The following is a 22,103-nucleotide window of genomic DNA, read 5'->3' as shown; positions in this document are numbered from 1 at the left end:
AAAGGCCCAACCATGTAAAGACCAGCCTAATTTAATTTGGGTGTGTGAGGCGAAAGTTAATGCATTAGAAATCTTCATGGACACTCTGTGCTTGATTTAGTGCCAAGAGGAATGAAACTTCATAATTTATGACTATGAGCAGAAGAGCTGTAGAATTAATCTTCACAACAACAACAGGTGTCCTTTGACGCAGCTTTTAATAAATTACATGCAGCTAATATTTACTACATTCTTCAACTTCTTCAAGATAATAACTGCCCAGGTGTAAAGCTAATTTTGGACAGTGAAAGAAAATTACACCAGCTGCACAGGTATTTGGAAAGAGGGTATCACAGTAGTCTAATGCTTTTTATAGATAGTTTTTAATCATCTGACCAGCTGAGATGAAAGAACTTCATTTATCACAGCATTATTTCATGAACATTGTACTGGGAAATTTACTGTGCGCAATCTGATGCATATCTCGTTAGAAATATACCCCATTAAGTTTGATGGAACTTAGAACAAAAAAGAGGTGCTGGTACTGTGTATCCTTGAGTACCTCCTCAAAAAAAAAGCACTGCTCCCAGGTCAGTGTGTATGGTCCAATGATAGGAAGCTTTGAATGGAACAAGTGGAACTGAAAATCCTACTTTTTTACCAGTTTAAATAATTCAATAGCAGTTTTGTTCAATGTTTCACAGAGAAGTCTAAAACACCATCTGCATCATTGAGAAAACGAAATAGAAAGGTTTATCAAATGAGGCTGATATGTAAACCAGAAAGCTTTTGCTCAAAAGAATTTGGAGTTTTCAGATTCATTTATTTGTTATGATTAGCAGTGGTGTATTTTTGCATACCTAATTCTGGGATTCCTGCCAGAATGAGGACCACAGATCATATAGCATGAACCAGGCTGGCAAAATATGAATTTCAAAATTTTATTTTTAATTCAGTATGAAATTCAGGGCTGTAGACCCTTTTGTGAACTACAAATTTAAGTCAGGAAAATTAAACTGAATTAGTGTGGATATACCAAATTTAGGGTTGGGTTTTTTTATTCTATTCATTGAGGACATCATCTCTTGTCCTTCCTTGTAAGTAGACAGATACATATGGACTTCAGGTGTGTTTTGATTAAGGACCTTTGTGCATATTGAGATGTGGGTTGGCCCATTGGAATGGGCATGTGATAAAATGATGAATAGCTATACTACATCTCCACCTGAAAATTGACCTCTTCTCATTTCTGACACGTGCACACAAATGTCCCTTGATTCAACTCATTAAGGGCCAGTGGCTGACCTACTCATTTTGAAGCCATCAAAGTATTGTTTCACCACAAACTTATTACAGTGAAAACAAGAACATGAATCTTGGCATATACAAAGTATCATGTTAATTGGTCCTTAAGATTTTAATGCTTGAAATACAGCCATAAACCGCAAATTGTTTCCATCATGTAATTGTCATGATTTGTTGTGATAAACTTTTTTGCGTTACTTATGAAAACAAGTGAGGTGGAATTAGAGATGCCTTAAATACTCTGCAATTGCAATTGCAATTGCTGTTGCTTCTTTGGTGTCATTCCCTTCCCTCTGCTTCCTCCTTCCTGCGTTTGTCAATTGGCTGATACTACACAATTAGGGAAAATATGTGAATGAGATTGCATAGCAATGCGACATAACAAATCAGATTGGCTATGCAGTTTTATCATTGAGGAAAGAGTGGAAGACAAAGTAAATAAATAGACATTGTTGCAAAAGTTCACAAAATTGCCTAAAAAGTATTCTGAATTGCAATTATTTTATTTGTATTTATTTGGAGAGGGAGTGGAATTGTAAGTTTTAGCTCCGCTGTGAAATAAATGGCATTTGTGAAAGGGAGAAATCACAGCTGCGGACAGGGTGGTTTTCTTAGCAGGACTGTACAAACTGTCAGCATAACCTGAATATAGAAGTTGTTAAAGGTATGTTTTCAGGTTTGGGGCCATTTAACATTGGTATTGTAACTGCCAAGCTCTCCAAATAAGCAGTGTAATCATTCAGTGTTGGTAACCTATGCAATAAAAAGTTAGGTGATAAGTGCTTTTCCATTTAAACAAATATAGCTAAAAGCAAATTAACTGAACTATTTTATCTAAATGTGCAGTGAAATTGTGAATGCAAACAAGACTTTCCACTTTAGAACTATGATAGGGGGATTCCTAATTTATCCTGATTCCAACACTGAATATCCTTCATAGGAAATGCCAAGATAAACCATACTGGATATAAATGTTTAACTTGTCATTTAGACTTAAAAGGACTCTCTTACATTCAAATAAACATTCACAATGGTATTCCGAGCATTCAGGAGAGATTACACTTTCCTGTATACTGTGAAATTTTAAATCATTTGTGAACCTCATTTATAAACTTAGCAGAAAAGGAATATGCAGAGATAAGTCTAAAACATAGTAATTATTGCATCACTCATTTTTGAAGTCTTAGTCTTAATAAAAGTAATTGTGTCAGAAATACAAAGCCAAACAAGATGCCAATTTTCAGTAAACCTGCACTGTTCATACGTTCTTTTAAAATTGTTTTGTTAACTTTGGCACTGAAATAGCATGGCAGTCAACAAGTGAAAATTGAACGACAAATCATGCCCATCTTCCTTCTATCCATCATTGGGTTTGTAGTCACTCTTTACATAACATACTAAAACCACCCTCACTGGTGGGTTCTGGGGGAGGGGGGGAAAGGGGGGGAATAATGAAGATGATTTGTTTTGATAATTTGTAATGTTGAAATTGTTAATAATTTTTTTTATAAAAAAACCCCCACCCTCACTGGTAAATATGCCGACTCAGCCTTCGAGCCCAGGGTGGAAAACATCTTGCCCTCTTCTCCCAGGTCTTTGGCTAATTAAACAAACTATGCCCTGTTTGGGACGCAGGTGGCACTGTGGGTTACACCACAGAGCCTAGGGCTTCGCGATCAGAAGGTTGGCGATTTGAATCCCCACAACAGGGTGAGCTCCCATTGTTCGGTCCCTGCTCCTGCCAACCTCGCAGTGCGAAAGCATGTCAAAGTGCAAGTAGATAAATAGGTACTGCTCCAGCGGGAAGGTATTTCCGTGCGCTGCTCTGGTTTGCCAGAAGCGGCTTAGTCATGCTGGCCACATGACCCGGAAGCTGTACGCCGGCTCCCTTGGCCAGTAAAGCGAGATGAGCGCCGCAACCCCAGAGTCGTCCACGACTGGACCTAATGGTTAGGGGTCCCTTTACCTTTACCTTTTATGGCCTGTTTAAGTGTGTGAGAGAAGAGTTACTGTTTTTGTACTGTATTTGTTTTTATATTGTAAACTGCCCTATGATCCTCAGAGGAAGGTACAGTACAGTGGTCCCTCTGGTTACGTACTTAATTCATTCTGGAGGTCCATTCTTAACCTGAAACTGTTCTTAACCTGAGGTACCACTTTAGCTAATGGGGCCTCCTGCTGCCGCCGCACCGCCAGCCCGCAATTTCTGTTCTCATCCTGAAGCAAAGTTCTTAACCCGAGGTACTATTTCTGGATTAGCGGAGTCTGTAACCTGAAGCATCTGTAACCCAAGGTACCACTGTATAGAAATAATAATAATAATAATAATAATAATAATAATAATAATAATGGGCTCCAACTCCCATCATCGTCATGACTGGCTGTGCTGGCTAGGGCTGATGGGAGTTGAAATTCATCATCATCTGAAGAGCCACAATTTCCCTATTCCTGTTCTAATCCTTAAAACATAAACTTCTGCTTACTTTAGACTTACACAAGCACATAAGGATTGCTTGTTCCTGCCACATGCAAATTTGACCTGACTTCCATACTGTCTAGGTTCCGGCCATGAAGATCCTTCCTTTATCATGAGAGTTATTGATCAGGGTTGGAACATCTTCCTGTACAATACATTTCTTAAAGTGGCAATAATCCCTTATCACTGTGTGTAACTTCATTTAAGCTACATTTATGTATTTCATGTTCTCACTACTCATTACCAGTAAGAATACCCTTACAAAAGATGCTCACACTAATTTTCTCACGTTTCTTTTCAAGTATGTTGTTTCTAACTATTCTTTCTTTTATTGTTTTCCAGGTTTGTGAACAAAATCGGTGGAAGTAATAATGAATAGTTCCTCATAATTATATAACCTGCAAGTGAAAAGTTCTTTTCACTGATTGTGTATAATAAAAGCTTATTTTTATAAATTCAACAGAACGTAAGTGGAATTATTTTAATGTGTGTATGCTAAAATGCGCTAACCTCACATCTATCTTATTGTACAATGGCCTTAGGTAAAGATGGTTAACAGTCACTTTTTAATACATAGTCCATAATATAATGTATTTTATTTATACCCCTCTTAATTTGATATATAAAACTTTGCCTGATGAAAAGAAAGTTTTCCTTAAAAGATTTTATGCATATAACTTGACTAAGGTTTTCTACTCCTTATATTTTTCTAAACTTTCCTCATTTTTAAATCAATAAACTTTTAAAGTATTTAGCCACATCTGCCGATATGTATATATAACATTCAAATGTCACGGATGGTTGGCTTTTCACTCATAACCACGGTAGAAATTTGCTGAGACAATAGAAAGGAATGAATGGGGTGTGGGGCACGTGTGTGGTTTTTTTACATGTGTTTGTGTGCATGTGTACTCACACAAGCCTAACTATTAAGAATCAGCAGTTTCACATTGCTTTTACTGAGTTCTAATTAAATCTTTTACAAAATAAAGAGACTACTAAGTGAAATAATGTGGAATGCAGCATGCACAAATGAAATATACCAGTTTATTAAATGATATTCTTTACTCATATCCTAAATGGCTTAAGCATTTGACTATATGTGTTTATGTGTGAAACAAGTTGACTATTCTGGATCTGGGTATGACATTTCTGCAAAGATTTCAAATGAAAGAGCATTTCAGAATGACTGCATTTGGTGCATTAATTTAAGCTATTTATTCTGTTAAGCATGGGTTTGGTTTAGTGCCTTCTGTTTCTCAGCCATAACCACATAATAAAGTTGCCTGCTGTTACAATAGATATACATTGTCAGATTATTGAAGAAATAAAATGAAATTCCTATCACAAATATCCTGAGAATATGAGCTTTTTGTTTCATTTCTGTTTTCATTCTGAGAGCTAGTAATCATGGAGAGAGCATTCAAATAAAACATATTTATTTTATCTAGATTCCAAGGTGGTTTACAACAGCATAAATTAGGGGTAGCCAACATGGTGCCCCCCCCAGATGTCATTGGACTACAACTCCCATGATTCCTGGTTGTTGGTCATGCCAGCTGAGGCTTATGCGAATTGTAGCCCACAACATCTGAAGGCACATTAACTACCCCCTGGCCTAGGACAAGCAAACAATGCAACATAATGCAACCAAGATACATTGATAGCAGGCAACTAAATTTAAAATGCCTGAGTGAATTAAAAAATGATGTTGAGGATGAAAAAAGTATAGCAATATGGGCACTGGGTGAGTTTCCTTGGGGATAGCATTGTATAATGGGCTTTATGGCTTTTTAAAAAATACAATAGTGTATATTGGTGGAGACAGTAACGCCTTTCCAGGACATTAAGATGCTTCCTGCTGCACTCTTGACCTTTCCACATTTTTACTGATGCCAATGGATGTACCGTATTGGCCCAAATATAAGCCTCGATTTTTCCAAATTTTGACTGTGAAAAGTTAAAGTATGGCTTATATTCACAACCTTACGGCTCACTTCCCTCCCAGGCGCACCGCCTGCCCACAGCTCCCAAGCCTCCCCTGAGCTGCCTAAGGAAGTGGGAAGGATGGGAGGCCGTCGGCAAAGCGGTGCAGCTCCCCTCCTCCCAGGACACAGCCCGGGTATTGTCTCCCCCCCCCCCCACTTTTAAAGGTGTGTCTTATTTGCGGGTGAAGCTTATATTCAGGCCAATACGGTATGTTAAGGAGGATAAAATTTCAACATTACTGTTAGGCAAGAGATGCAGTGGTATCAGTTTTTATCCTTAGTATTAACGGATTGCAAGGTGGGTTGTTTTGTTATTGTTACAGTTTATTTCCTGCCCTTCACCCTAAGGTCCAAAGGTGGGTAATGTGAACAAGCGCAGTATCAACCAGTCTTTCTGGATGGAAACATCTACTGAAACAGCCAGCCTTGCCTTCATTTAGTGACTCCCTGATTCTTCAGTCTGTGACAGACATGCAAACCCTCCTTCTGGTAAAAATAGAAAGTTTTCTGAATTGTGGATTTCTGCTTTCAGAGCAGTGGAATCGCATGTTGTTAAAACCCAACAACCTCAAAAGGTTGAAAACAATACATCCTCTGTGCTGTTCATTCACATCTCCTTATGATCTTTCTTACAGCTTTTCCACTGAGAGCTGGATCCCTGTCTCATAGTATGTAATGCTTCTTTCAAGGACAGCTTGAATTTGGCCACCTTTCTATTTGCTTGTTTGTTTTTGATTCTCAGGTAAATGGATTTCTGCAACCACAGGGGCTAGAAACACGAAAACAATGATCCTAAGAGGAGGTCAAAGACGACACAAAATACTTCTGAAACCACATACGGCTTCTATGTCACTCAGCCTTACCCTTAAGGAAAAGGAAGACATTGTGTATGTCAAGTCACCCTTGCAGGTTATAATGGAAAAGGATGTCATTCCTAATCACCCTGAATGACAGCAGGTGATAATTTCCTCTAGTTTCTAGGATGCTTATTTTAAAATGTGTACCTATCACATATTAGAAGGAATGATGGATAAGGTAAATGTCTTATCATGCCTCTTCCCCTCAGTCATCACAACTGCGTCTTGAGTACATGAGGAATTCATGAGTTAATTTCAAAACGTTGCCAAAGAATGCTCCTCAGGGCCTGGTATATACACACGCCAGATCTCTCCCAAAGTGCCTGCGGTCATCATTCTCTTCCTGTTGATGTGTGTAATCCAACACCTAAGTGCTCACAATTTCAGTTTTAACAGGTATAGGCCCTTTGCTCAAATTCCAGAGCCGTTCCTTGTTGCTATTCCCTTTAGTGACGCCGCTTTATAGTATCCAGAGCATGGTTATCTGCGATAGGAGTGCAGCTGGACAAACAGCTCATCTAATTTAAATCCCCTTCCCTCACCCTTGTCTTGTTGTTGAAAACAGCTGAGGGAATTGCCTGGAGCATCTGAACATATAAGTACTTTGGGAAATATATTAGCATCAGTCTCAGCCATAATTTCCTATTCACGGTTTAGGGTTATTCGGAGGGTGATGTCATTTTCCTTCCCAAAGCAGATTATAGCAAGAACTAAGGTCCATATATCATGTGTTTTTTTCATTAAGTGGTAAAGCAGCGAGGCATTGTCTCTTGTCCTGGTTTTTTTTAATACATGTGGAGCTATATTTAATAATAGAACAGTATATTCTATTAGACCCATTAAAATTCACAAACATTACTATGGTAGGTATATTAATTGGATACCACCCTATATCTTTCTGGCCTCAAGCGGTTGAAGGAGCAATTACTATCCATTTGGGGAAAGCTTTGCATGCCTTGGGCCATTCCACACAGCTCCTTTAAGGCCACATTCTTTGTTATCCAGCCCAGGTGAAAGGGACGGGTGTTTTAAATGGTAGAAAAATAGGTTCACCCAGTATATCAGTTTCCAGCACAGCAACAACAACAACAAATTAATGAATTAAATTCCTGCCTTTCATCAGGTCCTAGGGAGGGTTACAACAATTTACAACTCCAAATATATTCCTCCTCCAGTATACCTGAAGGAGCGTCTCTACCCCCAGCATTCTGAGGTCCAGCTCCAAGGGCCTTCTGGCAGTTCCCTCACTGAGGTTCCCTGAAGTGAGGTTCCATGGAACCAGGCAGAGGGTCTTCTCGGTAGTGGTGCCTGCCCTGTGGAACGCCCTCCCATCAAATGTCAAGGAAATAAACAACTATCCAACTTTTAGAAGACATCTGAAGGCAGCCCTGTTTAAGGAAGTTTTTAATGTCTAATGTTTTATTGTGTTTTTAATATTCTGTTGGGAGCTGCCCAGAGTGGCTGGGGAAACCCAGCCAGATGGGTGGGGTGTAAATAAATTATTATTATTATTATTATTATTATTATTATTATTCAGAAACAGTTAAAGCAAATGTAAGCATTGTAATGTGGTTGCAATCTACCTGTAATATGCTTCTGGATACCAGTTTCTGTGGACCATAAGTGGGAAATGCAGTTGGTTGGCCATGGTAAGAACAGGATGATAGACTATGGTTGTTTTGTCTGATCCAGCAGGGATGTAATTGTTGTGAACCGCCCTGAGATCTACGGGTATAGGGTGGAATACAAATTTTAAAACTAATGCTGCTGCTGCTGCTGCTGCTACTACTACTACTACTACTACTAATAATAATAATAGATAGGTACTAGTGTTCCTCTATGAGGGGGGGCTTTATATCCTGTCATAAAGCTCCACAGACGCCTCACTAGGGATGCTAATGTTTGAATTATGATCCATGAGACATGCGCCAACCCTATTCCCCCGATTAGTCAATGTGTTAAAGTCAAGCACAGAAGCAGCTTGTGTAAACAAGTGCTTTTTGTGGAATCACATGTGAAACTTTAAAAGTGTGGACTCCCATCACAGGTCAAAGAAGACAACTCCTTATGTGCTGCATTCCTTCACTGCCACATACATCACAAATAAAAACCCAGTTTTCTCAGGGCATCTCATAGAAGGCAGCTCAACATACATTGGGTAAACACACATGACTACCCTCCGTGTGCATTGTAACACAAAGTGATAAATATTAATTGGGGGGAAGCACTCGATATAGTGGAGAGAAAGTTAATAAAGTAATTACTTTCTTTCATCCTATCTTGGCCCTGAGTGCTGTTCCAAATACTTTTTTAGTGTGTTTGAGGAAATATGCCTTTTAGTCGGTGGGCAGATCTTCACTATGCTTAATGGTTGAGCTGGATGAGTTGACCCCCAGATCCAAAAATATGTCTTTGCTTAAATATCTGGTCTGTTCTAGAACCACTAAATTATTCATGTACATAACGAATACCAAATATCCAAGCAAATCACAGAAGATTGGGACCGCTAGCACACCTCACATTTTAGAACATTTCCTTCCCATTTTTTGGTCATGGGTTTGGTTTGGAGCATTTATCTGCAATTAGAGGATAAGATAAATGCTTAATTGTGGTAATGCAAGCATGTAATTGCTTTTTGGCAGGTTCATGCAAAGGTAGCTCATTTCCACATTTTATTACAAGATGTGTCACCCTTTTGAAAGCTTTCAAGTAATGAGGTTTTTGTGGTAGACCTGATGAGTTCCTGTTGCAAACAGTTCCTCTAAATCCATTGTGTAACAAGACTTTTAAGCCCCCAAAGGATCTCAAAGGTGATGCCGTAAAATCTACACCGGAAGGATTCAGCCATTAGCTGCTCTGTGTGGGTGGAATAATTGAGGGATAACTGTAGAAAAGAGAGAGAAAGAATTCCCATCACATCATTTTAAAAAAAATATTCAAGAAAAGGTGGACACTGCAAATACTTCACCCTGCTAAAAGACAATAATATGTATGTTCAGCATATAAGATTATACTGACTTGCAGTTCACAGGTTGTTTATTCTGAAAGAATACAATTGACTTCCAAGTAAGTGGTTCATAGATGATGGCAAATGTTTAGTGTGTGTCCGTGCACGTGTATATATTTGATAGGTGGATAAATATACGTAGATTATTCATTTTGAATTTTCTGGAGCAAGGCCCATCCACTGGTGCAGTTTCATTGGTGGCCTGATAAGGATCTTGCCCACAGAGCCCAAATGCCCCCCAACATTGACATACATGCTTAAGCTGAAAAGTGGGGTGGGGTGGAGTTGGGGGCGAGCAGCAGATCTGAGGAACGAACCATGCATTTCTGATGAGGATGGCCTTATGCAATTCAGTAGAGTTCATGCAAGAACATTAATTGAAATAGACAGATTTCTCTGCCGAGTAAATACTTTGTCTAGAATTTTGGCCAGTCCTAAGGCTTTTGAAAGAAATCTTGAAAGGGTCCATATGGGATGACATTGGATTTTGCAGACAAGTAGCATGATAAAATCATTCATCTGGCATTCTCTACCATTGATTTTTTCCCCCCTTTGCATTTTTGTATGAGAGGCTGAGAAATGAGCTGATGATTCAGGCCAGTGGAGGAACAACACAAGCAGCAGCCTCTGACCCTTGCAAAAAGCCGTTGCATAACTCTAGCGATGACAACAAACACTGTATTTGATTTATGGCCCAGAAACCTCCATTTAATATTCACCATATGGCACTTCTCACCCCCTACTTTGTTCAAAATCCATGGCAGTCACACGCGGAGTGGTAAACCTTGTTCCCAGGGGGCTTCACTAAGACCGGCGATGCTGCAGTATGGCATATTGATGGATCATGAAAAGGACTGGTAATTAAATCATTCTGGAGTCCTTTAGGACAGAGCTCTGGGTTCTCAAATGGGCGCTCAAATGGCTTCTTTTTTATATGTATGCATATAGTTTTGTTTATCAAGCTGTGTTTTAGTCACCAAAACAGTTATTAAGTGTTAGAGCTATCAGAAGCACAAGATAGCCTATTATTGAATGTACTTGTATTAAACCTTAACATGCCAATTGTATTTTTTGACTTGTCCTATAACACGTACATGTTCTAATGGAAGAATAAAATATGATTTAACTACTGAGTTTCCTTATACCAAACTCAAATCTCTTATAAGAGATGGAGCCTTGTTTTGACCCCATGTTGCTTGAAACATGCTTTAGTTGGTAGCATGAAGAAAATCTTGTTTAAAAGCCTCTTTGTAAAATATGACTAAAGTATTGTAATTGTTTAATTTGGTTATAGGGCTAAAGCAGGCCCACATCCAGTATAACTTGCACAGTGCTGGCTCTGTTAGAGAGCAACTCTGTGGTGATGGTAGGGAGATTCCATAACAGAGCAACCACCTCATCCAAATGGCCTGGCTGGATGCAGAGGAGTGGTGGAAAGCACCAGCTGAGGGACTGGTGGTGGGATGGTGACGAGTGGTCAGAGGAAGAAGCAGCAGACTGGGAAGAGGCAGTGTCAACAGCAGGAGGTGACAAGGTTTAGTGAACAGGAAGAGGCTGTGGCAGAGAGCAGTTCAGATTGACTGAGGCTGAAGCAGAGGCTGGAGGGGAGGATGACCAAGACCAGAGTGGAGACAGGCTGCTGAAGAATCTCCCTCCTGCTTCAACCAACTCTCTCTCCCCCCCCCCCCCCATTCTCTAAGAACACACAGAGAAATGGAAAGAGCAGAACAGAGTTTGGTTGTGCTCAGATGTAGGTTTGAGACTGCATGGGAGAAACCCAGGAGAGGAGGATCCTTAGTGATGAGAAGGCAGGGATCTTTAGTCCTCACAAATATGTCATCAACCTACCGGAAAGGCTTGCTGAGACCACTACACCTGAACTGTATTTTGGTTTATTTGAATAAAGAGTTGACTTCACTGGCATCGGTGACTTATTACTTTAGTGCTGATCTGCATCTGACTCCATTCCTTACATCAAAGCTTTGCTGGCATACTGCATTCAGGACAAGGAATGAAGGCAAGGTTTTTCCTGTGGGGTAGAAATTTTCAGCTCTCACTGTGGTCAATGGACCCGCCAGGGACTACAGTAGGTGAAGGAGGCATCCTGTGGATCTTTTTTCAGCTTGAAATAAAATAAAAGCACACATAAGCCTCAGTTTTGCCTCTTCTTTACCAAAACATGTACTATTGAATTTCATATGACTGGCCTCATCAATGGACTGGATTAGAGCCAGCAAACCATAGCTCAATTGTTGTGGGTGGTTCCTCTGTGCAGGTGAAAGGAAAGCACCTTGTTCTAAATGAATTTACACACTCCATGAAGGGACAGGTATGAATCTTGGGGGTACTCTTGAATTCCAAATGGTCAGTGGAGTCACAAATTACATCCATGGCATGAAGTGGCTTCTGTTACTTTCATCTGGTGGCTCATCAGGTGTCCTCAACCCCAGCAGACTCTGAGGTAAGTTCTGATTGTGCACACAGCCCCAAGGGCAACACTAGACAAAACTCAAAACAGTCCAATGGTCAAATACAGGTCAGGTCCAATGCAATGAGAAAGGTTTGAAGTCAAACTGTAAGGCCAGATTCCAACCTCTGCAGAAGATTGGAATCCTAGGGTCAGTTCCAAAATTGTAGTCCAGTGGAGTTCCTGAAATAGCCAGGAACCACAGTCTCTACCTTGCTTCCCTTTCCCCCCTCCCAATCTTGTTTGACGCACCTGAGCTTGCTTCAGCTGAGTAGTTGTGTCTCTCCACCTAACAAATCATGTGACCCTCACCTGCTCTGAGCTTAATCAAGCCAAGTGGCCACAAACCTCCTCCCAGTCCTAACGAACATCATGATCTTCACCTGGTCAACTAGTAAGCTGGGCTGTGTTCTTTTGCCTGCCTCAGCCTCTTAGAGAGCACTTCTTGCTGTTCCTGAGGCCTCAGAGCTTGCTGTGTTTGTGGAGACTGGGGCACCTCTGGTTCTGGCGATGGGTCCACTTCTGGCTCCTGTGAAACATCAGCTGCCCCATTGACGTTCTCTGATGTGAGTACCTCCTGAGTCCCCAACCTCTCCTTCATTTTCAGCTTGTCCCAGTACACTCCTCACCAGAATCCTCTTCCCTTTCCTTGGTGTCCTGCCACTTTGACATCTGGATGGGGATAACTTGGCTGCATTTGTTTTTGCGTTGGTAACTTCCTGATTAGACTTCTCCAGTGTATAGTACTGTACATAAAGCTCTCTTTGGAAGTGGCACAGAAACTACAGGTCTTGGTCAGGGTTGGTGAGAGTTGTAGTTCCTATCCCTCTGCCGTACATGTCCGCAGGTTCATATTAATACTTGTCCATGTGGTGGTGTACAGAACTGTATATAGCAAACTCTGCGTGTGTGAACAGTACTTGAAGATGTGCAAGTAAAATGTATTTCAGGCATTTAAAAATCAAGGGATTTCTGTATGCTGTATGTTTTTCTTCAACTTTAGTAGACGTTTCTGCGGAGGTCACCCTCTATTTTGTCTTTCTTCAAGAAAGTAATCTTATCCAATAAAAATAGAAAACCTAATTTTTATATCTCATGATTCAAGTACCAAGCCACTGCCTACATAAATCTCAAAGCCAAGCAGATAAGCCATTGCTTTTGAGGCTAGCTTTAATGTTTTTTGCCCTAAAAGCTTAAACATGGCCCTGGTAAAGTTTGAGATAAATTCCAATAGTCCCCAACAGGTCAAAATTAAATATATTTTGTTTATACCTTATCAGTTCACTTAGGGCCTCTTGCTTTTCCTTGGTAGAACAAATGACAGAACCACAGGTGGTTGGAGCAGGAACAGATTTCAAGCAGAATCCAGAATTTGAAATACCCTTCAGAGAGAATGTCTCCTTTTTTCAAGCTATCTGAATACAGAAAATATTGCAGAGACCCCCCCACCTTCCAAAATGAAAAGGCATTAACATATGCTATCGTCACAGCCAGACATGGCTTTTTAACACTTTCCAGTTAATTCTTGTCTTTATAGTACCGTAATTAAAATGATACCGACATTAAACTCTCATCTGTTCAGCAAACAGATTATAAAGTCTGGCTCCTTGGTTTTAAGCACTGTCAATGGAACATGTGAAGTCAGGCAGTGTTAATTGTTCCAAACTATTTCTATACAACTTATGCACACCTTCAAAATTGATTCTTCTCTTGTCAAGACAGCAGCAAAGTCATATATTCCCATTTGATTTCCCACCCAATTAGATGCAGAATTTCTTTGTTAGAATCAAAGAATCATAGTTAAAGGAAAGATTAGCTCAACAGGTCTGTGGTTGTTCCCTTCTCTTTTTTCAAAAGTGAACACTGCCTATTTTAAATGAATTTTAGAGAGCACCACCTACTTTTGGAGACCAGCATTGAAACAAGTGAGCTAAACCAAGGTTGTGAGAATTCGCCATAGTTGTGTGAAATGCCAAGGAGGAAACAACAACATGGAACTGGGAATTTGGAATGCATTATTTCCTGTATTTATTTATTTATTCACCCATCCATCCAATTTCTAACCCACTTTTCATTTGATATGGTCCCAGAGTGGTTTACAGGCATCAAAACAGTAAACTTTAAAACAGCAAATGTAAACATTAATGGAAGCATCACACAAACTACAGTGCAGCAAGTGACCAATCAACAATACTTAATGAATGAATTTATACCAAAGACCCAAGTAAAGAAGCCATTATTTTTTTTTAGCAGGTGCTTAAAAGTTTTCCATCAGTCATACTTGCAACTTGATGGCTATTTGAACTGCCTTTATGGTAATATGGGATGCGGGTGGCGCTGTGGCTAGTGCTTGCACTGAGCCTAGTGCTTGCTGATCAGAAGGTCGGCAGTTCAAATCCCCGTGACGGGGTGAGCTCCCGTTGCTTGGTCCCTGCTCCTGCCAACCTAGCAGTTTGAAAGCACGTCAAAGTGCAAGTAAATAAATAGGTACCGCTCCAGCGGGAAGGTAAACGGTGCTTCCGTGAACTGCTCTGGTTCACCAGAAGCAGCTTAGTCATGCTGGCCACATGACCCGGAAGCTGTACGCCGGCTCCCTCGGCCAATAAAGCGAGATGAGCACTGCAACCCCAGAGTTGTCCGCGAATGGACCTAATGGTCAGGGGTCCCTTTACCTATGGTAATATAAAGTACTTTTTTTTTTTTAACTTTTAAAATGTGTCATATATTACTAATTTTTAATTTTTAAGTTAAATGGGCTGCAATCTTATACCCCCTTACTACACAGCTTACCTGCATGTGAGGATGAGTGCACTCTCTGCGTGCAGAACCTTGCTCCCAGCTGTTGCAGGCAAGGATGGGACAGTGATAAGAGTAATACAGCTCAGACAAGCCCAAGTTCCCATTTCTATTGGGAACCTTTCTTGGTGCCTGCAATGGGGAAGGAATGGAGCTGGGAGCTCTTCCAGGAGGAAGAGGAAGAGTTTGAAGCTACAGATTTGTGTTTGGAGTTCCACAGTGATGTTCTAGGCCAGGCATGGCCAAACTTGGCCCTCCAGCTGTTTTGGGACTAAAATTCCCATCATCCCTGACCACTGGTCCTGTTAGCTAGGGATGATGGGAGTTGTAGTCCCAAAACAGCTGGAAGGCCAAGTTTGGCCATGCCTGTTCTAGGCAGAGAACAGTTAGCAAGGCTCAAGTCCCCGTGTGCATTCTCAGAACAGGCTGTGTTCAAAGCACATTTTTCCATTTCAATCCTTGTGAGATCTAAGGGTGAATGTCAAGAGTCAAGGAAGTTACAGCCTCATGCTGTGGGCTCTGTCATCAAATGTCTGGTCTCCCTGTACGTGGTTTATATACTAGCAGTGGGTGCTGAGTTACACCATATCCCATGCTCTGCCCTGGTGACATAGGGTTGACAGTCATTGTGAGAGTGGTTATTTTCATGGAAGCCAGTGGGAGGTAAAATTGTTCCGTTGATGTAAAGTTGTGCCACTAATGTGGGCACAGCCGTGGATTTAATAGGATCAAATGATATAGGATTGGTGTGTTGCTCATGTCCCAATCTTGATTCTGCCCTGTGGCAGCCAATCCCCTGACATGCCTTCACTGGCAGAATATTTTACCAGCCTATCTGTCATGGCGGCAGCATACCTGACATTCCACCTATACAGAGGGACTTTCACCAAAGTATATCAGTAGAGCATTGCACCCCAAAGAAGTAAGCTCCATTGAACTCAGTTGGATTTATCTCTGACCAAGAATGGCTAGAATCAGGCTGTATAGTGTGTGTGTGTGTGTGTGTGTGTGTGTGTGTGTGTGTGTGTGTGTGGTTTTCCCCCCTCTTCTGCTGCTGTGTTAGCATTTTGTCTCCACCCGCCAGAACTGCAACAAGCTCCTATGTTACTTTCAAAGCCAAGGCAGACACATTGAATTTATATCTTTAAAAGCCACAATAGTTAGAATATTTAATGTTGCGCAGTACATGAAAGCATTTAGAAGGCTGATCTCATCATCTTTAGTGTGATCCACGTTTTTCCTGCCTTATAATGGTGGATTGAAACCAGGTTTTCTGGCTTTAACCCCTTGGAGATCTGAATTTCATCAGCGGTAAAGGCAGGGAATGCCTGATCTGAGCTGCTGAAGATTTATGGCCTCCCATGTTCACACTTGCAAAGTCACACCATCCTAACTTGGACGCTACCTGATTCTCTCCAACGCCCACCCCCCTCTCAACAACCTGCACACCAAAAACCTCACTTAGGAAGAAACAGAAGGGGTGGATGACTTACTTCCCTAAAGAAATGCATTATGATGCATTAATATATGTAATAATTATGATCAAAGCATATTTTATAAATTGGAATTAATTACATTTTGAGTGCTGGCCCATGAACATAAATTTGTTCATGTAGGGAGCCACATTACAGATTAGTGAAAGTTTCAGGACTTAATTTCTCTTCAGTACATATTTTGCAGGGTAATAAATGATTTCATACAGACTTTCTGGCTCTGCTTGACTTTCTTTTTTTGGCACAAGTTTACTTGAAAATATAGAACAGACAGTAGCTGCATTTCACAAACCATCCTATTTCCCCCCTCGTTTTGTTGTTTTGCAAACTGACACAAGGAGGGAAAACTTGGCAAGAGCACTAAGTAATTAAACTGTGATATTCATAAAGTTATAAAGGAGTGAGTAGAGAAACTTGTTGGCACTTGGCATCTTAAAACAAAATGTTATTCCTCTTGGTTGACTAGGCTTGGCCTGGAGAGAAGGGGAGCTGTAATCAACAGGCTTAACTAATAACTTTACTATTTTGCTCCTGCAATGTCTAACATATAATTTTCTACCTGTGAAGCCAACTCAGATGGCTTCAAACAAAGGGGTAGTCAAATTCTTGCAGCATAATGCCAGCCAGGATGGCTATGCTGTGCCTTCACAGTCATAAGCACTAATGCCTCTGAATGGCACTTGAGGGAAACCACAGGAAGGAAGAGTGAGCTTGTGCTTGAGTTCTGCTTGTGAGTTTCCCATAGGCTTCAGATGGACCATTGTGAGAAAAGGATGCTGAAATAGATGGGCCATGGACCTTATGCAGCAGGCTCTTCTTGTGTTCTTAATATGCCCAAGTGAGATGTCTGAATGGGGATTTGAACTCTAGACAGACTCTCTCGCTCTACGTGGGGCTGACCTTGAAAGTGACCCAGAAACTCCAGCGGGTGCAGAATGCCGTGGCGACGCTCCTTATGGGGTCCTTGCCGTGGGATCACATTCATCCAGTGCTTTACCAACTGCACTGGCTCCCGGTGGAATGCAGGGTCAGGTTTAAGGTGCTGGTTTTGACCTTTAAAGCCCTATGTGGCCTAGGATCCATGTACCTACGGGACCACCTCTCCTGGTATGCCCCGCAGAGGACCTTAAGGTCCACAAATGACAACACTTTGGAGGTCCCAAGTCGCAAGGTGGTTAGATTGGTTTCAACTAGGGCCAGGGCCTTTTCAGTACTGGCCCCAACTTGGTGGAACGCTCTGTCACAAGAGACTAGGGCTCTGCGGGACTTTCTGCAGGGCCTGCAAGACAGAGCTGTTCCGCCTGGCCTTTGGTTTGGACTCAGTGTGACCCTTATGTTTCCCTCCCATTATGTTTTTGATCTATGGACTACTTTTAAAATGAGGCTGCATTTTAAATTGTATTTTAACCTGTATTTTAAATTGGTTTTTTCCCTATTATGTTTTACTGCAATTTTACTGGTGTTAGCTGCCCTGAGCCCAGTTCTGGCCGGGGAGGGTGGGGTATAAATAAAAATTATTATTATTATTATTATTATTATTATTATTCACTACACAACACTAGCTCTTTCCACAGCATACAGTGCTAACGTGGATTCAGTTCCAACAGCAAGTGCAGAACTTGATCCACATATATCGTTCCACATTCAGCCTGTCACCTAGAGATGGATATACATGCAATATATGGGGAATGCGCAGGGGGATAGCTCAGTTGGAAAAGCAAGGGACTCTTAATCACAGAGTTGTGCGTTCCAGCCCCACCTTGGGGGAAAATATTCCTGCATTGCAGGGGTTGGACTAGACGATCCTCGTAGTCCCTTCCAACTCTACAGTTCTGTGATTCTAATATTCTGTACTGTGACTTGGTCTAACATGGGAATCTACAGGTAGAAGCCTGCATTTGAGCATGGATCTCCCTTCTGGATGGTTACAGTGTTCATGAAATCCGGAGAACCACTAATTCCATTGGAGGGGGGGACTTTTAAATCATGCCCATCACTGTAAACAAAACCTATGCCCTTATGACGATGACAAAAATCAAATTTTGTCAGCATTTTCTGATGGCTAGGTAGGTAAGTATGTCTTTCTAGACACCTTTATCCCACTTGTATATTTCAACAATATAATTTATTTAGTCATGTTTAAAGCATTTCCGTATGTTATGTATGGATAACATTCAGTGCAGGTTGAGGCCTGGAGCTCAGGAGCTTCATATGCATAACAAAAGACAGAGCGGATTCTAAAACCCTCCAATGACACTGTTAGTAGCTGGCAGGCAACCAATCCCTGCTGAGATTGGGCCAGTGCTGTGATTCACTAATTGCAGCATTAAGGCGACCTTTCACAGGCGGGGTGTGTGTTTTGCCTAGGCTGGCTTAAGGTCTATATACTGGGCCAAGTGCCCCTGTCTGCCAGTTTTGTTCCTGTTGCTGCAATGTCATTTTGAGCTGAATCTAGGCCTCGGGTCCATAGCTGTCAACTTTTCCCTTTTCTTGCGAGGAATCCTATTCGGAATGAGGGAATTTCCCTTAAAAAAAGGGAAACGTTGACAGCTATGCTCAGGTCATCCTTGAACCCTCCCACACTTCACTATACCCAATCCTTCTCCTAAAATGATGCCTGGTCAGTTTATTTATTATTTATATATTTAAGAATTATAAGACACAGCTTCATTAAAACATATAACAAAATGGAAGGTGATTTTTTTAATAAAAAAAAATCTGCAAAATGAATAAATAAGAAAGATACTAAAAGCAGGTAGCACTTTAACAGCACTTTGAATTTATTTGACAGGATTTGTTTACCGCTCAGTTGTAAATAAAACCTCTAAGTGGTGTACAAAGAACATAAAATATACATTTAAAGTGTCAATAAAATTCAAAGTTAAAAAGTTTTTTTAAAAAACAGATACTCAGAAGTAGGCAAGCTACATATCAAAGTATTAAGTGGCTTACGGAAATCGCACAATATAACTCATTAAAAAGCAAAAGCTAGACGTCTTGAAAATGCAGAACCATCTAAAACATCACAAGTCACAAAAGTTGAAAGTCGTCTTCATATGCCCTTATATAAAGTTATCCAAGCATTGCAAACCCTGACTATAATAAATGTTTTTACCGCCTGCTGAAAAGCAGGCCAAGAGAGATAAGGTAGATGGTATTGCCCTTTCATGACACTCGGATTCAGCTGCCTGAGATGGCAACCTCTCTCCCCAATGGCTGGACCGGCCCTGAAAATGTACCACAGTATTGAGGGTTCTTCTTTGTTAAACCTGTTACACCAGGCAGCTACAAAACAGTGCACTGTTCCATTACTGAAAGCAACATTTAATCCCTTCGCTAAAATTGTTATTGGAATTGTTCAGTTAATTTGCATGAAATGTCTGCACTAACGTGCTTAGAAGTATGGCTAGACATGTTGCTGAAGTTTAATAACCATCTTTAAAAATTAGCTGTAAATTAGAAACGAGTCCGGGAGCTACAAAAATAAGAGCCCTGTCATTCATTCATTTCATAAACTGGCATGGTTTGGTTTATGTTGCTGTTAATTTATTATAATGATGTCATGTACACTGTTGCCTTTCAGTCTGTGCACACTTCATTGCTGACAATTCTGCTGCTTGCATTACATCATCATGGCTGGAGGAAATCTAATTAAAGACCCACATACCCAAATACTCTACCCTGGAGGTGAGGGTAAACTGGGGCTGTCTCAGGGATTTTCGGCTCCAAAGCAGAATCCTTCGACATCTTTTTTAGTAGGCATGAAGGATAAGGCTATGAGCAGCTACTAGTAGCCATGATAACAACCAGGGTTGGCTTTTGGGGGTCCTTGGACACTGGATATCAGGAAAGCCCTTATCCTTTTCCTTCTCAAACTACACCCTTTTAAACTAGAACTAACACTGGCTAAGGTGGTAGTCCCCTATTGCCGAAGAACCACAACACAAACTTTCGTATTTCATTAGTTGCCTTGACAGTATACCTTAATCTGCAATCCTATACAGTGGCACCTCTGGATACGTACTTAATTCGTTCTGGAGGTCCGTTCTTAACCTGAAACTGTTCTTAACCTGAAGCACCACTTTAGCTAATGGGGCCTCCTGCTGCCGCTGCGCCGCCAGAGTACAATTTCTGTTCTCATCCTGAAGCAAAGTTCTTAACCCGAGGTACTATTTCTGGGTTAGCGGAGTCTGTAACCTGAAGCGTATGTAACCTGAAGCGTATGTAACCTGAGGTACCACTGTACATACGTTCATGTAGGCCCCACTGAACTGAAAGGGGCTTGCTTCTGCATAGAAATGTACACAGGATTGCACTGTTGGAACTTAAGAGACAGCTGTCTCAGGGAAACAGAAAATACAGTGGTACCTCGGGTTACATACGCTTCAGGTTACATATGCTTCAGGTTACAGACACTGCTAACCCAGAAATAGCGCTTCAGGTTAAGAACTTTGCTTCAGGATAAGAACAGAAATCGTGATCTGGTGGCGTGGCGGCAGCAGGAGGCCCCACTAGCTAAAGTGGTGCTTCAGGTTAAGAACAGTTTCAGGTTAAGAACTGACCTCCAGAACTAATTAGGTACTTAACCTGAGGTACCACTGTATTTGCTTTGGATGAAGAGGATCCCAGTTTCCCTGGCATCTCCAAGCAGGGCTGGGAGAAACGGTTGCCGTAAACGCGGGAGAGCAACTGCAAGGAACTTTGTATAGACAATGCCAAGCTATATGGACCAATGGTCTCATGCTCTATAATGTTACATGCCTCCCCAATCTCCACAGCAATTCGAAATTCCATGGGTCCCACACGTTCTAAACCCTGGGTCAGTTTCCATTTGGAAAAACAAGCCACAGAAGAGCCTGTAGTGTTCTTATGATATATGGTTTATTTACATATATGTACAACCCGAGTCCAGATGGGGAAGAATCCCAGCATTACATCCTGTACAGAGGGTCACTTGCTCTTCCCATAGGTGCAGCAGGCTTGAGTCTAAAAGCAGAGAAGTCACCCATGCTCTGTGTCTCTTTGTTATAGCCTGTCACAGTCAGCTCACATGGTGTTCTGCTCCCCTTCCTCTCCCTCTTGCTGCTAACCTAGTGAAACTGATGCACATAGAGACCTATAAGCTCAGCTAACTAGCCAGGCTAGAGGCCTTGTGCCTTATCTTTGTCTTACCTTATGCTAGGAGCAGCTTTACTCCCAAGGTTGTAAACAACATTCTTAAGTGTCTACATTAGACAAGAGAGAGTCCTTTGTTTCCTTGCCTAATGAATAGGTAATGAAGGAAAGACCATACATGGTATAATTAGTATTGTGTTGTAACTTTAGATGGGAGGAAGTTTATGCATATGTATTTAACAGGTAGCAGCTATGTATATTATCAGGCCCCACCCTTTCGGGCTTGCTCAGCTTTTGGATAGTGATCCCACTGAGCCATTATTGCTAGCAATAAACACCCTTTGTTTTCTCACCGCTGCTGGAGTTTTTCCTTTCAGCCCAGACATTTATTTTGCTAGAAAACTATTTCCTCCAGCCTACATCATCCAGACTGAAATCCTAAACCTTTGTGTTCTCTGCCCTGTTAATGGGTTCCTTGATGGGCTAATGCCTGGCCATCATCAGCCACGCTCAGCTAGTTCTGCCAAACTGGCCTGGCTCATTGGCCTAAACTGCATCCAGAGGTTACCATGTTTGGCACAGTTTAGTCAAACCCTCATTATTTCTAACTTTTGACAAAC

At 41.2% G+C, this 22,103-nt stretch overlaps 2 protein-coding genes across 4 annotated transcripts in view; one reads left to right on the top strand and one right to left on the bottom strand.

Annotated features, from left to right (window-relative positions):
- LOC308481252 (uncharacterized protein C8orf34 homolog) overlaps positions 1 to 5,111 on the top strand; it is an 88,820-nt gene extending 83,709 nt beyond the window's left edge. The window contains exon 14 of one of the 3 annotated variants that reach the window (XM_081013431.1): positions 4,103 to 5,111. In XM_081013431.1, coding sequence (XP_080869557.1) covers positions 4,103 to 4,110 — 8 coding nt within the window. In that variant the 3' untranslated portion in view covers positions 4,111 to 5,111. Of the gene's footprint in view, positions 1 to 100; positions 2,695 to 4,102 lie in introns of those variants that run through there. The other 2 variants (XM_081013430.1, XM_081013432.1) reach the window with 2 other exon arrangements.
- The window catches only part of CPA6 (carboxypeptidase A6), a 396,768-nt gene that overhangs the window by 304,888 nt on the left and 69,777 nt on the right, over positions 1 to 22,103 (bottom strand). The gene's annotated exons all lie outside the window — the stretch shown is intronic.

This window comes from Podarcis pityusensis, assembly GCF_964106645.2.
Source record: "Podarcis pityusensis genome assembly, chromosome: 7".
Classification (NCBI taxonomy): Eukaryota; Metazoa; Chordata; class Lepidosauria; order Squamata; family Lacertidae; genus Podarcis; species Podarcis pityusensis.
The sequence above is the reverse complement of the archived record's forward strand: the minus strand, read 5'-3'. Positions and strand labels throughout refer to the sequence as shown.